The sequence below is a fragment of the Macrotis lagotis genome, chromosome 7 (assembly GCF_037893015.1).
Source record: "Macrotis lagotis isolate mMagLag1 chromosome 7, bilby.v1.9.chrom.fasta, whole genome shotgun sequence".
Lineage (NCBI taxonomy): Eukaryota > Metazoa > Chordata > Mammalia > Peramelemorphia > Peramelidae > Macrotis > Macrotis lagotis.
In genome coordinates, this window is record NC_133664.1 from 121,686,588 (window position 1) to 121,709,345 (window position 22,758).

Genomic DNA, 22,758 nt, shown 5'->3' on the forward strand with positions numbered 1-22,758 from the left:
ATCCAAAACCTTGTGATGGAAAATACCATCTTGAGAAAGAATGAGAGTTTGAAAGTAGACCAAAACATGCTATTTTTACTTTTTAAATTTTTTTTTGCTTTTTCCCTTTTGTTCTGATCATTCTTTTGCAACATGACTAATATGGAAATATGTGCATTATATGCATAACCTATATCAGATCATTTACTATCTTAGGGAGGAAAGGAGGAAAATTTGGAACTCAAAATCTTTACAAAAGTGAAGGTTGAAAACTATCTTTACATGTGATTGGAAAAAAATATTGTTGACAGAAAAAAATTTGAACTGTTGCAACTCTGAGTTGGAAAGCTCGATTCTCTTTTGGTTTTGGAACAATTCCCTCTCTCCTCCTCCATTTCCTGTGATTTTCCTGAAACAATTACTGTTAGTCCTGTAAGTTTATTAGCTAATTCAAAAAGCAAGGAGATATAATACAAAGATTATTAGACTTGGAGTCAGGCAGCCCTAACTCAGATTGCTATTTCAGTCCATTTCCTCATCTTTAAAAAAGGGGATAAAAACACCAACAGTACCTGCTTCATGAGATCTGTTTCAATGCCCACATAACATAATGTTTGAAAAACAAATGTTTACACATCTGCCTTTTTTTAAATTCCCTTGGTTTTCCCAAAATAACTGGAAGAAGTTAGATATATAATCTCTGTTGACAGGAATGTGATGCTATCTGGAGGAGAGAGCTCTGAATTGGGGGGTGGGGAGGTCAGAACATATTATCTCTAGGATCTCTACAAACTCTAGGATTTTATTAACTACTCATTTCTTTCCACATGTTTAATTTTTCTGGGTTCAATTCAACAAACATTTATTAAGTGCTTACTATATTCAAGGTACTATGAAAGGCACTGGGGTACAACAAAGAGAAAAACAAAAAAGCCCCTGCCCTCAATGAGCTTACATTCTGCCAGGATATCAGCATGTACACAGATAAATAATATATGCATAGTAATCTCAAGAGAGATAAACAAAGAGAGAGAGAGGGAGAGGGAGAGCACACTCATGAGGGGATGAGGGGAATGGGAATTGGGGACAGGTAAGTATGTAGTACCTGAGTTGTACACTTTGAAGGAAGCTAAGGGTTTTAGAAGTTGGAGGGGAAAAGGAGTACATTCCAGATATGGTGAACTATATCTGCTTTGTTTGCTTTCTTATCACAATGCCTTGTATTAAAGAAGCCCTTTATGACTTCTTAATTGCCCAGATTGCTTTTCCTTAGTTTTCTCATTAAAGACAGATTGTCAGAATAGTTGTGTAGCTTGGCCCATTTTAGTACCACTTGTCCGATTTCCATCATAATTTTTAAAGGGTCTACCTTGAAAGTCTTAGTTTTGTTCTCCCTTGGGGCAGCTTTGAAATTCATCCTTTCCATTGGTGTTTGTCTTAATTGACTCTAGGTTCCATGTTTGGTCATTGCCTCTGCTGTCACACCTGTCTTCTCTGACCGTCTGGTTACCAGCTGCTGTTGATGCTGACTGAGAACTACAAGTTGCCATTAGCTTCTGCTGTTCCTAGACACCTCTGCTGGGTAACCCTGATTCTCTCCAAGGCCATCAGCCACCTTTTCAGAAGGTTCCAGACTGCCTTCCCTCTTGTTGACCTTTTTGTTCCGCTAATCATCCTTTTCTTCCATAGTTGAATACCTTCTGCTTCGAAATCCATTGTGATCATGGCTGTACCAGCTAATTTAAGACCAAAAAACACAGCATTAAAAATGTTCAAATTATGCAAGTAAATACAGCAACTTGAACAATTGAATTCTTGTTCTGGAACCTGGAGTATATAAATAAGAAAGGAGATAATTCTTTGAAATGATATAAAACAGGGCAACATGATTTATTATTACAGGGCAACATGATTTATTCTTATCACAACTAAAAAATCCTGTGTTTAGTCTTTCTTACTATGAATACTTTATTATAATAGAATAATGTGATGAAAAGAGTACCCAACATGGAATCAAACTTGAGTTTGAAAATTGGCTCTGAGGGGGTGGCTAGGTGGCCCAATGGATAAAGCACCAGCCTTGGAGTCAGGAGTACGTGGGTTCAAATCTGGTCTCAGACACTTAATAATTACCTAGCTGTGTGGCCTTGGACAAGCCACTTAACCCCCTTTGCCTTGCAAAAAACCTAAAAAAAAAATTGGCTCTGACCTTACTAGCAGTATGATTTGGACCTCAACTTTCTCATGTGCTTAAAAATAAAAGGATAATATGTGCATTACACCCTACACTCCATAGAATTGTTATGAGGAAAGTGTTTATATACCTTAATATTCTAGAGGAATATGAGTTGAAGTAGGGAAATAAGCACTATCCCAATACTGTACCACTGACCAGAGTTTAGAACAACAAGATACAATATTGATGCATCAGCAAGAAATATGATTCAGAAGTTTGAGAAGTGAGTCTAATTTTCTTGTCTCTTTTATACAACGCTGAGTTGCTTAAAAAAAAAAAAAGAAAAGCCATTCACCTATGCTGGGTATCTGACTCTGTCACTGGTGCTACATTCTCCTATATAGGATCACAGATAAAAGTCATACTTAGAGATCATGTAGTCCAAACCTTTCATATTTGACAAAAGACTAAAGCTAAGACTCAAGAGTTACAGGACTTAATCAAGGTAAGTCAAGGTAGTAGCAAAGTCAGAATTCAAATTCAGGTCAGAAGATCATAAATATAGATCTGGAAAGGCCCAAAGATGCTATGTTGGCTCCAACCTCTCATTTTACAGATGAAGAAACAAAGACTCAGAAAAGTTAAGTGTCCTGCCTACAGAGATAGTAAACTTCAGAGGGATTTGAATTCAGATCCTTTCACTCCAAAAACTGTATTCTTTCTACTGAACCACAGAGTCTCCTCATTCTGCTATTAGTTATTTGGAAGCATTGAGAGCCATGACTTTAATTTGAAATGACTAGATTTCAAAAAGAACCATTGAGACCTAGTCTGGAAAGGAAGAGCATATTTTGACTCTGTCACTGGTGCTACATTCTCCTATATAGGATCACAGATAAAAGTCATACTTAGAGATCATGTAGTCCAAACCTTTCATATTTGACAAAAGACTAAAGCTAAGACTCAAGAGTTACAGGACTTAATCAAGGTAAGTCAAGGTAGTAGCAAAGTCAGAATTCAAATTCAGGTCAGAAGATCATAAATATAGATCTGGAAAGGCCCAAAGATGCTATGTTGGCTCCAACCTCTCATTTTACAGATGAAGAAACAAAGACTCAGAAAAGTTAAGTGTCCTGCCTACAGAGATAGTAAACTTCAGAGGGATTTGAATTCAGATCCTTTCACTCCAAAAACTGTATTCTTTCTACTGAACCACAGAGTCTCCTCATTCTGCTATTAGTTATTTGGAAGCATTGAGAGCCATGACTTTAATTTGAAATGACTAGATTTCAAAAAGAACCATTGAGACCTAGTCTGGAAAGGAAGAGCATATTTTTTTCCCTAGGTGTCTTCTGTAGCTCTCAACTTGGACAAACAATAGATAATTCAACAAAAATTTGTTAAATAGCTAACTAAATAAACCCATGTCAGATAAATGAAATAATGAATAAGACATATTCAGTGGGAAAAGGAGAGAAGAGGAGCAGAAGCCATAAGTGTGCAGGCATCCTGCCTCTCCTTCCCCACAGTCATCCTCAAATATGCCATCCTCTTCCCCACTCCCATCTATCCCCCTAAGCCCAAGTCTCAACAGAACTCTCCATGCATCACCATCATTAGGTTTTTTTTAGAAGAATCCAGCTTTGTGATTCCAATGATGCTGGAATATTCATTCCACCTGTGCTGATCAGCAACTTATCAGATAAATTGTCAAGCCAGAACATGATTCTTATGGGCAAGACAAAAAGTAACCATTGAAAGAGATGAGACAATAGAGTCTGACTCCATCTCCCCTAACTTTCTTCCTACTTTATGTAGGTATATCAACAGAGTATACCAGGAATTCCCCAGAAAGCTGTAAAATTTCAAGGTATCTCTTTTGGAATCCCAGAGGGCTCCAAATCTCAGCAATTAGGCCAGATGGAAGTATTTAGCAAAGAAGAGGATTAGGAATACTTGTTATGGGTTCCAACACCTCAGCAGATGCTTCTACTGACCAGATATTCTGTAGAAAATTCAGGGCACCCTATGGGTCATAAAAAAAACCTCACTATAATGCCCAAAGGACTATAAAACCCTTTGACTCAACAATACCCACTTTGCATCCCAAAGAGATTTTTAAAAAAGAAAGAAAAAGAACTTAGATAAATAAAAATATTTATAGCAGTTTTTTTGTGGTGGCAAATAATGGGAAATTGAGGAGCTATACATTAACTGGGAAATGACTAAATAAGTTGTGGTACATAGTTGTGGTGGAATACTTATTGTGCTATAAGAAATGAATGGCCAGATATTTTCAGAAAAACCTGGGAAGACTTTTATGAACTGAAAACAAATTGAAACGAGTAGAACTAAAGAACAATGTAGCAAATAGCAAAATTGTGTAATGAATGATTTAGCTATTCACAGCAATACAAGAATCCAAGACAATTCCCAGGTACTTATGAAGAATGCTATCCATCTCTAGAAAAAGAACTGATAGAATCTGAAGGCAGATCAAAATATTCGTGTGTATTTGTCTGTGTGTGTGTGTGTGTGTGTGTGTGTGTGTGTGTGTGTGTGTGGTTTGTGGTCTGTGTTTTCTTTCACAATATGACCTAATCTAGAATTTTGCATGTTTGCACATGTTTAATTTATATCTCATTACCTGCTTTCTCAATGAAGAATAAGTGGAAGAAAGAACAGAGAGAATTTGAAGCTCAAAGTTAAAAAATAAAATGTTACATGCAAGTGGGAAGAGAATAAAATATTTAAAGCTATAAAAACCCCAATCTCACTATTGCAGAACAATTTTTGTCTAGATACTTTACCTAAGTCTGTGGACCAAAGTAAGTTGTAGAGGCTGCCAGAGTGCTAAGGAGAGACAGTGGTTGTATCCCAGAGGGATTTTCTCTTTCCCACATACTATGAGAGAAAGAGTCTCTCAAGAGTAGGTCTCCATTTCTTTGGATGCTTTCTTGAGAGGAAAGTTCTTGTTCTAGATTAAAAAACAAAAGTCAAGGAATTTTATTTCCAGGTTAGGTCATTCAACTATATGGGTAAATCATGTGCCTGCTTTCAGGGGTTAACAGCACTCTCCCTTCTTTTTCTTTTTTTAAAAAAATGATTTATTCTGTAAAAAAGGAACTATAATGTAATTAAATTTACTTTGCAACTATTTTCTATAGATATTCTTGCCTTGAGTAACAAAGAGTTAGCCAAACACTCAAGGGTAGGGAGAATTTATATGACACAAGCTGAAAGAGACCTGAAAAATCTAGTCCAACCCCATATTCCTTTTATAGATATAACTTCATTTTTGAGACACTGAATAAGAATGAAAAATAAAGAGGATAATTGGAAAGAGGGGTCAGCTACATCTCAAGATGGTTTGATTAACATCAAGTTTGTCTGATGACAGAACTTCTCAAAATTTTTTTTTTCCATCCAGATCTGTGATTGATTTCATTCCTTTGGAGAAATCTCAGTGTGGAAACTCCTTCCACTAATGCAGATTGACAACTTATGTGATATAGAGAGTTGCCTGAGGCATTGATAATTTAAATGACTTGCTCATGGTCATACAGTAAGTCGATATGTATCTGAACCCAAGTTATCCTGACTCCTGAGTTATCACTGCCCATGACATATTCAGAGAAGGACTCTGTGAGAAAAGATGAAAAACTTGTTAGTCTTACCTCTACATAGCTTGGATTTTAGAGAAATACTTTCAGACCTCTCATCTTCTACTTCTAAATATTTAAATTTGCCATAATATGACATTCTCAATATATTCCAAGCAAAATTTGCAAAAATGGCTTATATGCTCCCTGATGTAGAGAGGATGTTTGTATATAGTTCAACCAATGTATATTAGAAACTATTCTAGGAGCTAGAGAAATGCAAAGATGAATAAGACTGGAAACCTGGTGCTGAGGTAATTTATAATCTAGCAACAGGAGAGATAACATATCTATACAAATAGCCATAATACAAAGTGCTACTGGAGTTGCAAAGGATGAGAGATTACTTATGACTGATGCAATATTTTAGAAAGATTTTATGGGAAAGGTGAACTCTATATTTGGTCTTTAAGACCAAGGATGATTTAGTGGCAAGAGATCCTACGATTGCATTCCAGATATAGGAATAGAAGTAGGAATGAGCAGAAATAGAAGTCTAGAGGGAAGTATAGTGAGATAAGACAGGAAAAGTAGGATGGAACTAGATTGTGGAGTGCCTTAAATGTTCTCTTAAAAATTTTGAACAGGGCAATAATAATCAGAGGTATACAGTAAATATATTTCCCTGCAGTGATGTTGTACTTACTCTGTGTAAGAGACTTATGGCAGTATTCTTAGCAGAGGATAATAAGGACTTGAATTATGGTAACAGTGGCATTGACAGAATATGGAAATCAGCTTCTTTATCTGTAAAATGAAAAAGTTGGACTACATGGCTTCTGAGGTCTCTTCTAGTTATACATCCATGATTCTGTGATCAATGTGAATGAAACTGCAAAGGTAGAGTGTACAGGGCTTCACAATTGATTAGAGATGAGGAGCAAGAAAGAGGTATAATCTTGACTCCATGGTTTCTGGTCAGTGAAAATAGGAAACCAGGGAAGTTAGGGAAAGAAACAAATTTCAGGACAAAGATGGTAGAATCTGTTTTAGACATGGACTTGAATCATTAACGGGAGATTTAGGAATATATTCCAGCAGACTTTTAGAATTCAAGCCTGGAACTCAGAGAAATGATGTCTATACTGAATATAGAGAAGTAAGAGTGAAAGAGTTGAGTTGAAGGAATGAGGTTGGATGAACTTATTGAGGGAAAAAATGTAAAGAAGTTGAGTGTCTGACTCAGACTTGGGGATGACTAAATTTAAGAGGTGGGAGGAGAGAGGGAAAAGTAAAAAAGGTAGGAATTTGAATTGCTGCTTTAGGTGAATTTTGGGACTATATAAATTGATTATGTTAAACTGTGATTTCCCCTCTTCTCTCCCTCCATCCCCAACTTGCCACTCTGTTTTAGAGACCAAGTACATTTGATTGTACTCAGGTGCAAAAGGTCTTTGGATATATCTGTCCCTGTATAAGGGGCAAGACAGAGAAGGAAAAAGATTGAAGATTTTGACTATACTAGATATGGTTATGGTTTTTCCTCTGCAACTGTTAGGGTGATTATAATTTACTCTTGATTTCACTTGAATAAATTTCATAATCTAGATGAGTAAATGCTTTAGGGAAGAGAGAAATCATAATTGCATTCCCCAACTGGGCAGACATTTTTATTTTAAAAAGGACTTTCATATACAAAATATGTATTAAGTAGTTCTTTTTGAAGTAGCAAAGAACTGGAAAGCAAGTTCTACTCATTTATTGAGAAGTGGCTAAACAAGTGATGGTATATAAATTTAATATAATATAATTACATTGTAAGAAATGATGACAGACAACTTCAGAGAACCCTGAAAAGATCTGAATGAATTGATGCAGAATAAAGCAAGCAGAACCAGGATAACAATTGAAATAGCATTATGAAAAAAAAACAACTTTGAAAGATTTGAGAACTCTGATGAATGGAGTGTCCAACCACATTATTCCAGAACACTAATGATGAAGCATGCTACCCAGAGATGTGCTAGATTCAAGATGCAAAATAAAATACACATTTCAGGGAGAGGGGAAGGAGAAGCCATATATTTTTGGATATAGTTAATGTGAGAATTGGTTTTGCCTAACTATGCCTATTTGGTATGATAAACTATTTTTCTTTTCCTCCTGTACTCCCAAACCAACCCCATGAGGATAGGGTTAGGGAAGAAGGAAAAGGAAGAAGAGGAGGAAGAAGAAAAGAAAGTAATCATTGGGGAATATTTATTCCCCCTAAAGAGAATAGAAGAAAGGCAAAAAAAGAAGATAGACAAGCAGGACACATCTTTCAAAGCTAAAGGGTGAACTTAAAAAAAATTAAGTTGTACATAATAAAAATCTGCAGGTTCCTGTATCTTTTCATGTTCTACATATATAAGGAAATATTAATTTTATTTAGTGTTTAAGTTCATAAATTTTTATTATGCCCCAGAGATTTTTTAGAAAGAAAAATATTAATATATTTTAAAAGCAACTCTTTTTGTAGAAGCAAAGAATTGTAAATTAATCATTCATTGAGAAATGCTGAACAAGTTAAGATGTATGAATATGATGAAATACTTTTATGCTCTACAAAAATGATAAAGGTAATATTTCCAGAAAATTTTGGGAAGACTTGTATGAATTGATATAAAGTGAAGTGAGCAGAACCAAAGAACCATTTATAGAATAATAATATTGTAAAAATAATCATATCTGAAAGACTTCCAAATTCTTATCACCACACTGATCATAATTCTCTAGGACTCATAATTAAACATGCTACCAAACTCTAAACAGAAAAGTGATGGACTTAAGAGTAAGATAGAAATTTTTTATGGACAAGGCTAATTTGTTTTGCATAACTATACATATTTGTAATGGGTTTTGTTTTTCTTGTCTTCTCAATGCATAGGGGAGGGATTATTTTAAAGAGTATTTTTATGCTTAAGAGGGAGCTATTTCATTCCCCTAGATATTAAATGGTAACTAGTAAAGATATAAAAAACATGAAGGAGGTGTATCTGAGTACTTTTAAGTTTTCTGGGAGCTGGTATAGTTCATTATTCCAGCAACATACAAAGTGACTCCTGAAAGTTAAATAGCTAGCTCCTCCTTAGTACCACACTGCAGGGGAGAAAAGCAGTTGCCTATTTGATGGTCCTCTGTTTCCCTTCTAAGGCTCAGTCATGGACTCTTCTTTTTTAAAACTATCCCATATCTTCCTAAGTGATCTTGTCCTCTCTCTCTCTCTCTCTCTCTCTCTCTCTCTCTCTCTCTAGTAGGTTAAATTATCTCTATACCAATGATTCCAAGTCTATAAATCCGAATCTACTTCTCTAATCTAAATTATAGCCCTGAATTGATAGTTCCCATTTGGACTTCTTGGGTTGGATGTCCCACAGGGATAACTCAAACTAAAACAGAACTCATTTCTTCTCTCACTTGCTACACCCGGCCTCTCCTTGCATTCCTTTCAGAACTTGTTTTTTCTTGTTGAAAGCTCTAGCATCTTCCCACTCAGATCGACTCACTGCAACCTCCATTGTCATTCTCAAGTCCTCACTTTCATATATCCAATCTGTTGCCAAACCTTGCCTTTTCTTCCTTCACTTTATGTCTCACAAGTAAGTCCCTTCTCTGCAGCCACAAGCTACCACCCTAGTGTGGACCCTCATCAACTTTCATCTGGACTTTTATGATAGCTTTCTATTTATTTTTCCTGCCTCAAATCTCTTCCTACTATAATCCATCCTCTACTCAGCTGTTGAAGTGATTTTTCTAAAGCACCTCCCAATTCAATAAATTCCACCCTTTGTTCAAATCTAAATTACTCTGGTTGCCATTTAAAACCCTTCACAAGTAGTCCCTTTTCCTCCCCTTTCAGTCTTATGACCTTTACAAACCCTTTCTATTTACTTAACAATCAGTTGCCCTGGCTTGCTGGTCAGAATGCCCACTTTCCCATCTCTGGGATTTTGCACTGACTGGCCCTCCCCTTGGCTTGGAATGTTCTCCCTCCTCATTCCTAACTCTTAATTTTCCTTCAAGACTCAGTTCAGACTCCATCTTCAGGAGGAGATCCTATCTTATACCCTATGTATATCTTGTATGCACATAGATGTCTTTGTGCTGCTTTCCCATTGGGATATGAGTTCACTGAAGACAGGAACAGTGAATGATATCCCCCCCTTTTTTTGAATTCTCAGTGTTTAGTACATTGTAGGTACTTAATGCTTATTGCCTGTGCCCATGAATGTCAACTGCATATGTGTTTATTTACAAATTAGTAGCAAAATAAGTTCAACTTTGTGCTAAAAGCATGTAAGACAAGAAAGAACAGAAAGTCTTGGATATAAAGTCAGAGGACCATAGATCAAATCCTGGGCCTGGCACTTATTTGATGGCTGATCTTGGACAATTCACTTAATGTATCTTGGTCTCAATTTTCTCATATAAAGCACCATTTAATGACTTCTAAAGTTTCTTCCAGCTCTATATGTCCTCATCCCCACTAGACTTGTAGCTTCTTGAGGCAGAGATGGGTGGATGGATAGAAGTTGAGAAGATACCATGTTGCTAGTTTTTTTGTCTCTGTACTATCATGCTTATAAAATTTTGTATTTATTCTTAATTTGTCTCCAGTGATTAGATCTAGGAGGGGACTAGAGGTGCTTCAAAAGGACCTGAGAAAGTCTGGAAGCAGAAAGACTAGACTAAATTTATGGCAATTTCAAAATGGATGCCTAAAATATCATATTTAGGGCTTCCTTAAGGAAGGATGACCCTATAAGTGAAGGAGGTTAGAAAATTAAATTATATTCTTGGTTCCTAACTGCTGATGCCAGGGCTTGGTTCTTTACTTTTGGAGAATTGTTGAATATAGGGAACACAAAAGAAATCAGAAAGTCATGGAGCCAATTTAAGCAAGTACCAATTTCCTTCGTGTGTGTGTGTGTGTGTGTGTGTGTGTGTGTGTGTGTGTGTGTGTGTGTGTGTGTGGAGAGAGAGAGAGAGAGAGAGAGAGAAAGAGAGGTGGACATGCATACCTGAGTTGCTTATCTGAACATCTCTGATGACCTCTTTGACAGCTTTGGTCCTGATGATCCAAAATATTGGCCAATCGAGAAAAGAGACAAAAGGAAAAGGAGAGATCATTGAAATCTTATTTCAAACCTGGTTTCCAATATTATTCTCCCAAGTGCAAATGCTTAGGCACAGATAAAAATGGAAATAGCTATGTTAGTGAGTATGACCTACTTAAAAAGTGACTTGAGAAGTGAGAAAGCCAGGGGATTGGAACAGAGAAAAGCTAAGTTCTGTCTTTGCTGAGAAGGAGTGGGTCCTTTTCCATCTGCTCACATTCTATGGGAGTGGAAAATTTATTCATTTGATCTCTTGTAAATGTAAAAACAATCTTGATTGTAATCAAGCTAGTGCCACAATGAAGTTAAGCTTTTTAAATACAATTTTTTATTCATATTTTGTTTGATGCTTCTTACAACCCAATCATTTCTAGATATCTCTCCCCCTCTAACTCATTTTGTAACTCTTTCCTTTGGACAAAGAGAAATAGTAAAGCAAAATTAATCAATATAGCAACTTCATTGTATGAAAGGTTCTGCTCCCCAAGTTATCATCTCTCCAGGAAAAAGAAGGAAATTAATTTCCTTGTTTTTTTCTTTGGGACCAAAATTTTATTAATTTTTAAGACAACTTAATAAATTCATAAAACAGTGAATTTTTTAAGTAATTAAAATTGCAAAGATGGGAGACTATGGACATGGTTTATACATGCTTTCAGATGTTGTTGGATCTATTGGTTGTTTTTATTAGAATGCTTCCCCCCCACTTTTAAATTTCTTTTTACAAGGAATGACTAGACTGAGGAGAAGGGAGAGAGGATTCTAAAATCATTGTGTCATAACTACAAAAGATATCAATTTAAAAATTTTAAGTAATTTTTTAAAGCTTATGAAAAAAGTTCTTATTGACCTGTTTGTACAAAAATATTTCTGCCAGCTCTTTTTTTGTGGTGTCAAAAGAACTGGAAATTGAGAGGATGATCCTCAATTAGGGAATGACTGTGTAATATGATTATAATGGAATACTATTGTACTTTAAGAAATGAGAGTGGAATGATTTCAGAAAAACTGAAAAGACACAGACTGAAGACAAAGTGAAATTAGCAGAACCAATAAAACATTGTACATAGTAATAGCAATATTGTATAATGGCTTAAAATGGCTTAGTTTTTCTCAGCAATACAGACAAGACAATTGGAAAGTACTCATGATGAAAAAAATCTGTCCCTACCTGGACAGAGAACTGATGGGACCTGAATACAGATTAAAGCGTACTATTTTTCACTTTATTTTTTTTTGGAGTTTTTTTTTTTGTCCTTTGTCTTCTTTCACAACATCACTAATATAGAAATATGTTTTACAAGACTGTACATATTTAGTCTATACCAATGTTTCTTTTCCCTCTTAATGGAGGGCAGCCGGGAAGGAGAGAATTTAGAACTCAAAATTTTAAAAAAATGAATGTTAAAAATTGTTTTCACCTGTAATTGGGAAAAAAATAAAAATTTTTTAAAAGCCCTTATTGAAGAAACAGTGATTTGAAAAACAAATTTGGAAAGTCTCTTGTATGAGGTTAAACAATGAGAATAAAAATTTCCAGGAATTTTTCTTTTTAACTCAAAAAGTAGTTTGTTTTTAAAATTAGCTACATATTTATTGTGTATTTCTTATCTTTCTCTTAGACAAGTCATACTTATCAATCTTTCAATTTTTCAATTTGCTCTTGGATTTTCAATTTGCTCTTGGTTCAGTTTTCTCAGCTAGAAATAGTTACAAAATGACATCAGGCTACCTTCTTTTGTTGTCTGTAACATTCCTATTACCTTGACCCAAAACATAGGGATTTTTGTCTGATTTGAAGGCAAGGATTGTTTTTAATGTCTCTCTGGATCCCCAGCTCTTAGGATATGGAAGATACAGAATAAATGTGCTTTAGGGACCTCATCTGACTCTTTTCTTTTTCCCATATCCTCTCCTCTGCTTTATTATGAGCAGGACCAAGGATTTGTCACACTATAAATTCTATACAAGTAAAAAAAAATACGGTCAACAAACATTCATTAGATACTTATTCTATGGACCAGATACTATGTGTGCTAAACTAAAGTGCTGACCCAGAATTCATCTAAATTTAGCTTGCCACTCAAAATGATATGTAAAGACCCATCAGTTTTAGATAACTTTTATCAGTCACCTAGGTTAATCATTTCAGTCCTGGACTTCCAAATCCCAGGACATTCTCCTTCTTTAATAGGGAGTAGTCTATAGTCTTCTTTGCCTCCTACTTCTGTTCTCAACCTAAGTTTGGGCTCTCTTTTTAAGAAAGGAATTTTAAACCATTTTTGTCTCATGTAACCCCCTCCTCTCCTCTAATGAAGTCTGATGAATCTTATGAATCCCTTCCCATAATCTTATTTTTAAATTCATAAAATGAAATCTAAAGGATTACAAAGGTAACTTAGTTATATTGAAATAGTTAGCAAAATATTGAAGAAAAAAGTTACATTTAAGGTGAACCTGCTCAGCATATCAACCCCTGCTCTGAGACTTCCTGTTTATCAAAGAAATACTGTATCTGATTTTTTAAGTTTCTGAGCTATTGCTCCTCATTCTCCAACAAAAGTCTCCACTCTTGATTTTGCATTTGTCATCTATCTATTTCTTATGATCTCATTCCTGTTAAACTTTCCTCTGTCCTTGCTGAAATCCCTCCCCCAATGAGTGTCTCTTATCAGACTGGTGAGATCCTGGCTTTTCTTTCTATCTTGCCACTCATGACCTTCCCTCCCTTGAGGTAAGGACACTGTTCCACTACACTGACTCAAATACTCAAGTCTAGGAGTTTTAAGTTGAATTATCCTTTGTAATACCAAGGAAAAAGTGATATGAGGAAAGAAAAGATGCCTCAATTGTCCTGGACTTCTTACTAATTGACTTCTCAGGTCTATCAAAAATTTCCTTTCCTCTAGGGCTCCCTCTTATTTGTCTTAGTGGCAGAAAAGGAAGGCAGGAGGTGGGATGCACTTACCTAGATGCTTTTTTGTTCTGCCTCAAGACTTCAGACTCTCCCTTGGCCATAAGAGCCACCAGACTCTCACTTGGTCCAGCAGGTGCTGGGCTGCAAATTTCAGGCTGGAGAAAGATATATGGTAAAGTGAGGGGCTACTAGCATACATGCTCTTCAGTCTAAAAGGGATATCTCTTGTCTCTCTGCCATGTTATGGAGTCCCCCCCAGCCATGTGGGAATAATCATTTCCCTTGCTGATTACTATGAAATTCAAAATGTGCTCCATGGTGTGGGTCTGCTATTGGTTCACAGAAGACCCTATCTATTTTCACACCCCAGGTCTGGATTCTTGCCTGTTAAATGTATTGTTCCTATCCAATACTTTTTATTGTACTAGAATAAATTCATAGCATTTCTGAGTAATAAAGCTTTATGCTTTCTATTCATATGGATGGAATAATTTCTGTTTCTCTGAAGAAAAAAAACCAACCCCATATTTGGTTGCTTCTGGGATGTACAAATAGTTTCTTCAGTTGATTAGTGCCCTCCTGTATTACACCCTCACATTTGTAAACATTAAAAAAAAAAAACTCAGGGAAGGCTGTCTGCAGACTTACCCACTATAGAACTGAGTAATCTAAAGCTTTCTCCCTTCGCTGCTAGAAGGTGAGATTGGATGACCTCTGAGATTCCTTTAGTCTCTGATTCCATGATCCTATGATCTCATTCTTGAAGATTAGGACTCTAGGGAGCCCACTTACTGTTTCTGGGGTATTCTCAGGAGAATCACAGGGGACCTTGGGTACCAGGCAGTGGGTCACAGGAATACTTGGGTCTTTAGTTGTAATAGACAGTCCTTTCTCCAGAATATACAGCAGTCGGACCCAGAAGTGGAACACAACTTCAGGATGATCCAAGTGCAGTTTTAGGTAGTAAACTTTTTCAGCAATTGTCCGGACCCTCAGGATACGCTGAGACCAGTCAAAAACTTGGAGTTCCACAAACTTTAGTGGGAGAATCCTGGGGACATAAGAGAAGAGATACAATGGAAACTCCTCCACAATACACTCATCCTTTTTCATGGGGTCATATCCTCAATCAGCAGGATTAGGGACACAACGAGGAATTTCTCCATGAAATCTCATAAAGTGATCCCCCAAAATCAAGTTGCAGGTAACAAAAGGGGGGAAATGGCTAAGGGAAGGAAAGAGAAAAGGCAGAAAAGGAAAAAGAGCAGGGAAGAAGAAGGGAAAGAGAACGAGGGAAGTGAAAAAGGAGGGGAGAAAATTGAGAAGAGAAGAGGGAGGAATAGGTGGACAGACAAGACACAGACAGATAGTTAATGGAGAAAGAGGGTAAGGAAACAAGAAGATTATGGGACATGAACAGTAGCAGGTTCAAGGCTAGGAAGGCTCAGGACCAGAAATTTAGCTAAGCAGGAAAGTGTGCAGATAACATAGTTCTCGGCAAAGCAAAAGGGCCAAGTTTAGTTAGGTAACACTAGAAGAGAGGAAAGAGCAACAGACAGTTACATAGATTTGTACAAACATGTAGACCTCAGAGTCCAGAGTCTGGAAACTAAGGTTCACCAAGTTTACCCCTTGCCTATAGGGCAGGTGAACTTTGATCCTAGGTCAGAGGCTCTAGTCCTGTTTTATGTAGTCTGCTGGGAGCTCCAAGTCCACAAACCTAACTGTGGCCAGAATGTTACAAGGCCTCCTGGGGGAATCCAGTCTTCTAGAAAGCAAGGACAGTGATTCTAGTATTACTTTACAAAAAGGGAACCAAAGGAGAAAAAGAGAAAGCAGAGTAACATTAGACTTTTTCACTCACTGCTATCTCCTCCATATCCTTCTTACCAAAGAAAGTGGTTGGGCTCCAGCATAGGTTATTCCTCCCTCTTCTCAACCCCAAAATGTCCCTCTCCCCACCAGTGAGGGGAAACCTGTCAGAGATACAGAGGCATGAGCTGATGAGTAAGACTGCCTTTATGGGTGAAGAGCCTAATAATGAGGCTCATTCAACCTACACTTATCATCCACTGAGGATTCTGGTAACTGCTATTCACCAAATTCCAGGACATTCTCTCTCCTTCCTTAATAGGGTCATTGCCTGGTTTATAGTCTTCCCAGCTCCTGTTCTTGCATTAGGGGGCTTCAACATTCCTATAGATATTCCCTCAATTTTTCCTCCTTCCTCCTGTTTTTCCCTGGCTTCTTTCAAGTCTCCCCTAAAATCCTGCTTTTTGTCAGAAGACTTTCCCAGTCTTGCTCTGATTTTACCTTCCTTCCAAAATTACTTCAATTCAACCTGTATTTAATCTTCCCCATCAGACCATGATTTCCTTGAGAGCAGGTACTGTTTGGGGCCTTTCTTTAGAGTCCCAGCACTTAACACAATGCAAAATTTTATTTTATTTTTTTAAGGTATCTAAATTTTAGGACTGGAAAAGGATCTTAAAATTTATCTAGCCTAGCCCTCCATCTTACCCATAAGTACAAAAACCCCTAGGCACTTACTCAAAGTCATGTAACTTTCCATTACATCTAATGACAAGGAAAATTTTCCTATAATTAGATTCAGCTCTAGTTCATGTATTATCTTCTCTCTCTCTCTTCAGGTGGTCTGTTTTCACACCCCTAGCCCTTTTCCTCATTCATCAAAATTTTTTTTTCTTACCTGTAAAATGAGGAAGTTAGACTGTTTGATTTATAAATTGTCTTGAAGTTCTGACATTTTAAGTCTAAGTTACTGGACCAGAAACCAATACATGATCTGGGGACTTATATATATATTTTTTTAAATCTGTGATTCTGGCATAGTGAAAAAAGCACTGGACTTGGAACTTAAAAGACATAGGTTCAAATTCTAGCTTGACCATTTCCTGGCCATGTAAACTTAGGGAAATTACTTAAACTCTCAGAGTCTCAATTTTCCCAAGTACAAACTGAAACTGCAATGCTTTTCCCAGATCTAACATTCTATGACTCTGTAATTCAATTTTAGAGCATGCTTCCTCTCAGGCACTTATTCTTTTCCTTACCTTTTAAGGGTGATAGTTGGTGCTTCTACTGGACTGATCCACTTTGGAGATTGCCCTTTGGGCCACTTGACTTTGGCCATCAGGAGGATGTTGGGAAGAGGCAAGCATGGCACTGATGAGGTCACACCAAGAGCCATAGTTGTAGAAGCATCATAGATGTTCCTCCAAGTCTTGTACTTTGTGACCTGAAATGCAGCCCCAAAGTTGTGAATACAAGCATTTAACAAAAAGGGGTAGAAGGTATTTTCAACCATGTTGGTTGAATTGAGAGTCAATTAATTGAGTTAACTTTCGGCTGTCTGTCTTGAAGACTGGTCTGCACTGTTAATCCTACAAGAAAATTTTGGCCCTAAATGTTTTTTACTTTAGTCATTTTACATATGTCTAGTCTCTTATGATAACATAATTATTCACTGGTGAAGCCTGAGGATCCTTTCTCTAATCATATTTTTAAATGCTTAAAATGAAATAAAGGATTACACAAAGGAAACCATACACTTGTGAAAATAGATATAATTTTTTTTCCCATCCAAATCCACAGAAACTATGTATTGACCACATGGACTAAGATTAAGACTCTTGGACCTCTGGTTTAGAATATTCAACTCTAGGTACTTGATCCTTTTATCTGAAGGACTCATCATTTCTGTGAAGTTTCATATTTAATTTGGAATATTATAAAATTGAATTGGCCTTATTATATTAGTCATACTTTTGTGCTAATGGCCTAGGGTTGGAGGTTGAGTTCCAGTCTCATCAATCCCTAAGTGTTATAATGACCACCAACCTCTACCCAAAAGTTCTTACAGATGAACCAATATCCTGCATATACAAGAAAAGGGGCTTCAGGGGCCTAACCCCTTGAATTTTTTCTGGGTCCTCAGTCTCTTTTTTCCCCAGAGATTTCAAGACTTCCACAAGGATTTTAGGCAATTATGTATAAAATTTGAGAGAATTTTCCCCTGGATTTTCTGGATAAGGGTACCTGGATGAAGTTGCTTTCAAAGACAGCTGAGTTGGGAAACAAGTTAAACTCTGAAGAATGAAGCAGTTGACAAAGTAGCCCTTCTTCTACCCCAAGGCCCACTCCAGGGTTTGGTTCTTTAGCTGCAGGTGGGAGTCCCCTAATGACCATTGTTGCATCAGGGGAATAGTAGGTTTTATTGCTTCTTGGGACATCCAGTGTCTTCTTTGACTTCCAGTGTGGTCTTCCATTTAGAGGAGTTGATGGTAACATGTCTCTCTCCATACAGTGAGGGGGCCAATTGCAAGTTCCTGATCTGACTTGCCTCCCTCACTTGCCTAGGATTTGCTCACCAGAAAAGTCTGTCAGCTCATAATGGATGACATCACTGAGATAGTGAGTACAGTGTAGGGGAAAGAGTATTGATGGACTTGGAGTCAAAGGATTTGGGTGCAAGTCCAGATCTGATGCTGTTGGGTTGAGTGAGCATGGGTAAATCACTTAACCTCTCTGAGTCTCAGTTTTTTTACCTGTAAAATGGATCTTAAAATACAGTATTTACATCAACAACTTCAAAGAATCATGAATAAAATACTTTGCAAATCTTAAAATTCCATGCAAATGTGAATTATTATGATAACTAAAACCTTATTTCTTTTTTTATGTTTAAAATAAATTTATTCATTTAGTTTTGAATTTTGCGATTCTTCCCCAAATCTCGCTTCCCTCCCCCCACCCCTCACAGAAGGCAGTCTGTTAATCTTTACATTGTTTCCATGGTATACATTGCTCTAAATTGAATGTTTTGAGAGATAAGGCCACACAGCTAGGTAATTATTAAGTGTCTGAGGCTGGATTTGAACTCAAGCACTCCTGACTCCAGGGCCGGTGCTCTATCCATTGCACCCCCTAGCTGCCCTGAGAAATCATATCCTTAAGAAAAAAATAAAATAATAAAGATAGCAAGATTGCATAATAAGATAACAGGTTTTTTTTAAATTAAAGGTAATAGTCTTTGGCCATTGTTCAAACTCCACAATTCTTTCTCTGGATACAGATGGTATTCTCCATCAAAACATTAATTCTTTAAAATGAGAAATAAATAAAGTTCTTTCTTCCTGCATAATATTTTCTAATCTATCTGCATTCTAAATACCCCAGACTTTCTATGAATGTGAGTAAAACTGTCCTCCCTCCAGAGGATTCTGTGGATAGTACAGTGAATCACTGTGCATATTGCAAGATAAAACCCACTAAAGACTCTGAGGACATTTCACTAGACTTAGGTAGTGAGTGCAGAATGTATTGGTCACTCCCATCCTGACCATAGCCAGGAAAAGGGGCTCTTTGAATATCACCTAGCCCACAAAAGCAACACTATCTCAGAGAGGATACTTCAAAACAAAAACAAAAACAAAACATTTTGTCTCCAGTCTTTTCCTTCCCTTTGATATATGCACACTTGCTTCATTTCCTTGAAATTCTCTCATCCCTCAGATAGTCATGCATTAAAACCCTATACTATACATATTGATATTTCAGCAAAAGCCTTAGCTGCAGGGGTGGCTGGGTGGTACAGTGGCTAGAGCCCTGGAATCAAGAGGACCTGAGTTTGAATTTGACCTCCAACACTTATTGATTACTTAGCTGTGTGACCTTGGACAAGTCACTTAACCCCATTGCTTTGCAAAAATAAAAACAAAAAACAAAAAACCTCAGCTGCCCAGTCTGTCCATATAGGCATATCAGAAAGAAGGTAAGATGACCAGCATGTCATCTAAATTGGAATCCAACAGAGAAAGAAGGCTACCACTGGGCGATAGCCTCAACCCAGAAGAACACAGACTGGAGATTCTTGTGACTGGATTCTGGAGTTAGCTCAGTTGCCTTTCTATTCAATTATGAGTCTATTCCAACATCTATCTTCTGAGAACACTTTATTGCAATGTTGGAGTCTAGTCCTGTGGGAATGATTACCACATCTACCTGTAGCTTACTGACTCTTAACCAAGGACCTAGGGTTATGCTGATAGAAACTCAGTCAGATTCAAAGATCAATGCAAAGAATTTTCTCACTATTGTACATCTCAAACAACCCATTTATCTGCTCTGAAAAATGACACCATACTGATAAATCAGTTATTGTTTCCAAATTCATTTGACTGAAAACAGAAACTTGGGGAAGTGAACCCTTATTTTTCTGATTTCACGGAATTGCTCCTGTTCATTTTCCCCTTCCCAACTTGGAAAGTCCCTAATATTTTATCAATTAGAAATCAGATTATCTAATATTGTATTGTTTTATTTTAATTTATTGGCCTTATTAGATTGTTTTTGATGAATAAAAGTCTATTTTCCCCTGTGTTCAGGGTCTAGCCCTAAACTTATGAAAGGATCTGGTCCCAATTTATTAGGCAATTATCATGCCTTCATAAGTCAAAATATTCAGGTGGATGCTAAATTCTGGATGAGCCTTTCTGTGACTCTTTAGTACTTGAATTCTTTCTTTCTAGCTCCTTCTGATATTTTTTATTTGACAGGGAAAAACTGGAGTTTGACTACATATATGTTTGTAATGGGATTTGTTTTTTAAAGTGGGCATTGATGGAAAAAATGAAGGGAGGGAAGATAATTTTTGCTGATTGAAAAATAAAATTTAATTTAAAAAAGTTCAATACTCCTCCAAAGCAATTGGCTGGGTGTGTCAGGTTGTGGCTATGAGCTCCAAGTCGACTAGATCCCTTTCTATAGGGCTTGATGATGATGTTTGTCTTTCATTCTCAAGAAAACTGCACATGAATTGGATTTTAACGAGGGGGAGGGACTGTGCTAAGTCATCAGCCTCACTTTCTCCTCTGGAGCCATCTGAGTCCAGTGACCAGATAGGAATTAGCACAACTGGAGTTAGCCCTGCATATGAGACAATCAGGATTAAGTGACTTGCCCAAGGTCACACAGCTAGTAAGTGTCTAAGATCGAATTTGAACTCAGACCCTCCTCACTTTTAGCAACTAGAAGACCCTTAGATGGCAATAGAGAGAAGACAGAAGAACACAAATCCTCTCAATCAACTCTGCAAAGACTGTCTTTGCTTCCCATCAAATCATAAGCCAGAGAATAGGAACAGTCCTTTGGGGAAATAAGTAGCTGTATTGGATGTGAGAAGTGTTTCAGCAGGGAACATCTCCTTCCTCTCAAGAGTTGTTTTGTTCATGTGTATTCCCCAGCCCTGTATATTGCATATGCTGTGTTCCATGTATATATGTCTTTTCTCCTGGTGATCAATGGATATAGGGTGACCTCCCTTGTCACTGATTTTGCAGTGCTGTTTAATTAAATAACTTTAATGCTTTTAACTAATGTATCCCCTGATTAGCAGTTAAAGAGAAAAATTGGTGAGCTCTACACTCTGGAATACAATCACTCCTAAGTGCAGGTCCCTTCCTCAGTCTGTCCTGGATCTTTGATTCAGAGCTTGAGCGACAGAAGTCCCAGCTGTACCTATTTCTATAAATTGCACAAATTTTACTTCCTTTATGCTGCACCTGGGTCCTCCTCTTGCCATGGTTCTTAGCTTCCTCCTGCTCATCAGGCACTCCTGGCCGAACTCCATCCCTAATGTCCTTGGACCTCTCTGTCTCCCTCTGCTGACCAGGGCTAGAAAAAATGAGTCATTTCTGAGTCACTCTCTATTATTATATTTGACTCCCTGAAATGATTATAGCAATCTGCTGTTTGATAAAACCAAAGAGTCCAGCTTTTGGGGGAAAAAAAAAACTCTCTCTTTGATAAAAACTGTTGGGAAAATTGGAATGGTATGGTAGAAACTTGGATTAGACCAACATCTCACCAAACAAGATTTAAGCTAGTTTATTTCTTAGATCTGTTTGGAAAATTGTGGGGAGGAGGTGAGAACTCCATTATTCTTCCTACTGCTCTGCCATCTTGGCTCCTTAGCTGGCTTTAGAGCTGTAAAATCTGTCTTTTATACTGTTTCCCCCGATTGCCATTTTCTGGCCTTTAAATCCAAACAGTTATGAATAGGAATTTCCTTTTGACTCTTAATACATTTCTGGTCCACCTTGTTTAGAAAAAAGATTGAAAAGGAACAAATGGAGTGTGCAACAAGTGGAGAACAACCAAATGACTATAGTTTTAAACATATTATTAGCCTGCTTTGTGGTTTGTAAGTTTTTTCACAGACTCAAAGAATCTCAAAATTGGATGGAACCTCAGAGGCCATTTAGTTTAACTTTTACCTGAATAATAATTCCTTTAGCAATACATTCCACAAATGGTTCTCCAGCCTTTGTTCAATGACCTCCTGTGAGGGAAATCCCCTACTGAGACAACCCATTCCATTGTTATATAGCTCTAACAAATGAGAAGTTTCACCTTATATCAAGTTACTTCTAATTTTTTTTCCTTGTCAAATAGAACAAATCTAAAAATCTCTTCCTCTTCCTCTTTGATCATCCTTGAATCTTCTCCAGTCTATCTACCCCTAATCCCTTTAACTGATCCTGATAGAGAGATTTTTAAAAAACAAGCCATTCCCCAATTGACAAAAGGTCAAAGGATATGCAAAGGCAATTTACAGGTGAGGCAATCAGAGTGATCCAGAGTCATATTGCTCTAAATCACTACTTATTAGAGAAATGCAAATTAAAACATCTCTGAGGTACCACTTCACACCTCTCAGACTGGTCATTATGTCCAGAAAGGACAATGATCATTGTTAGAAGGGATGTGGGAAATCTGGGACACTAATACATTGGGTTTTTTTGTTTTGCTTTTTAGATTTTTGCAAAGCAAACAGGGTTAAGTGGCTTGCACAAGGCCACACAGCTAGGTAATTATTAAGTGTCTGAGACTGGATTTGAACCC

General features: G+C 37.1%; 1 protein-coding gene across 2 annotated transcripts; it reads right to left on the reverse strand.

Moving 5' to 3' along the window:
- Window positions 1–1,283: 1,283 nt before the first annotated feature.
- LOC141492971 (Golgi-associated RAB2 interactor protein 1B-like) lies at window positions 1,284–18,176 on the reverse strand. Of its 2 annotated transcripts, XM_074193756.1 has the most exons (7): window positions 17,893–18,176; window positions 16,908–17,092; window positions 14,626–14,884; window positions 13,885–13,988; window positions 10,821–10,870; window positions 4,966–5,132; window positions 1,631–1,715 (listed from the first exon to the last, which is right to left on the reverse strand). In XM_074193756.1, the coding sequence occupies exons 1-6, from the start codon at window positions 18,154–18,156 to the stop codon at window positions 4,966–4,968; spliced, it is 1,029 nt and encodes a 342-aa protein (XP_074049857.1). In that variant the 5' UTR covers window positions 18,157–18,176; the 3' UTR covers window positions 1,631–1,715. The 2 variants fall into 2 exon arrangements, with proteins under 2 accessions (XP_074049856.1, XP_074049857.1); XM_074193755.1 differs by lacking the exon at window positions 4,966–5,132 and having other exon boundaries at window positions 1,284–1,715.
- Window positions 18,177–22,758: the final 4,582 nt, after the last annotated feature.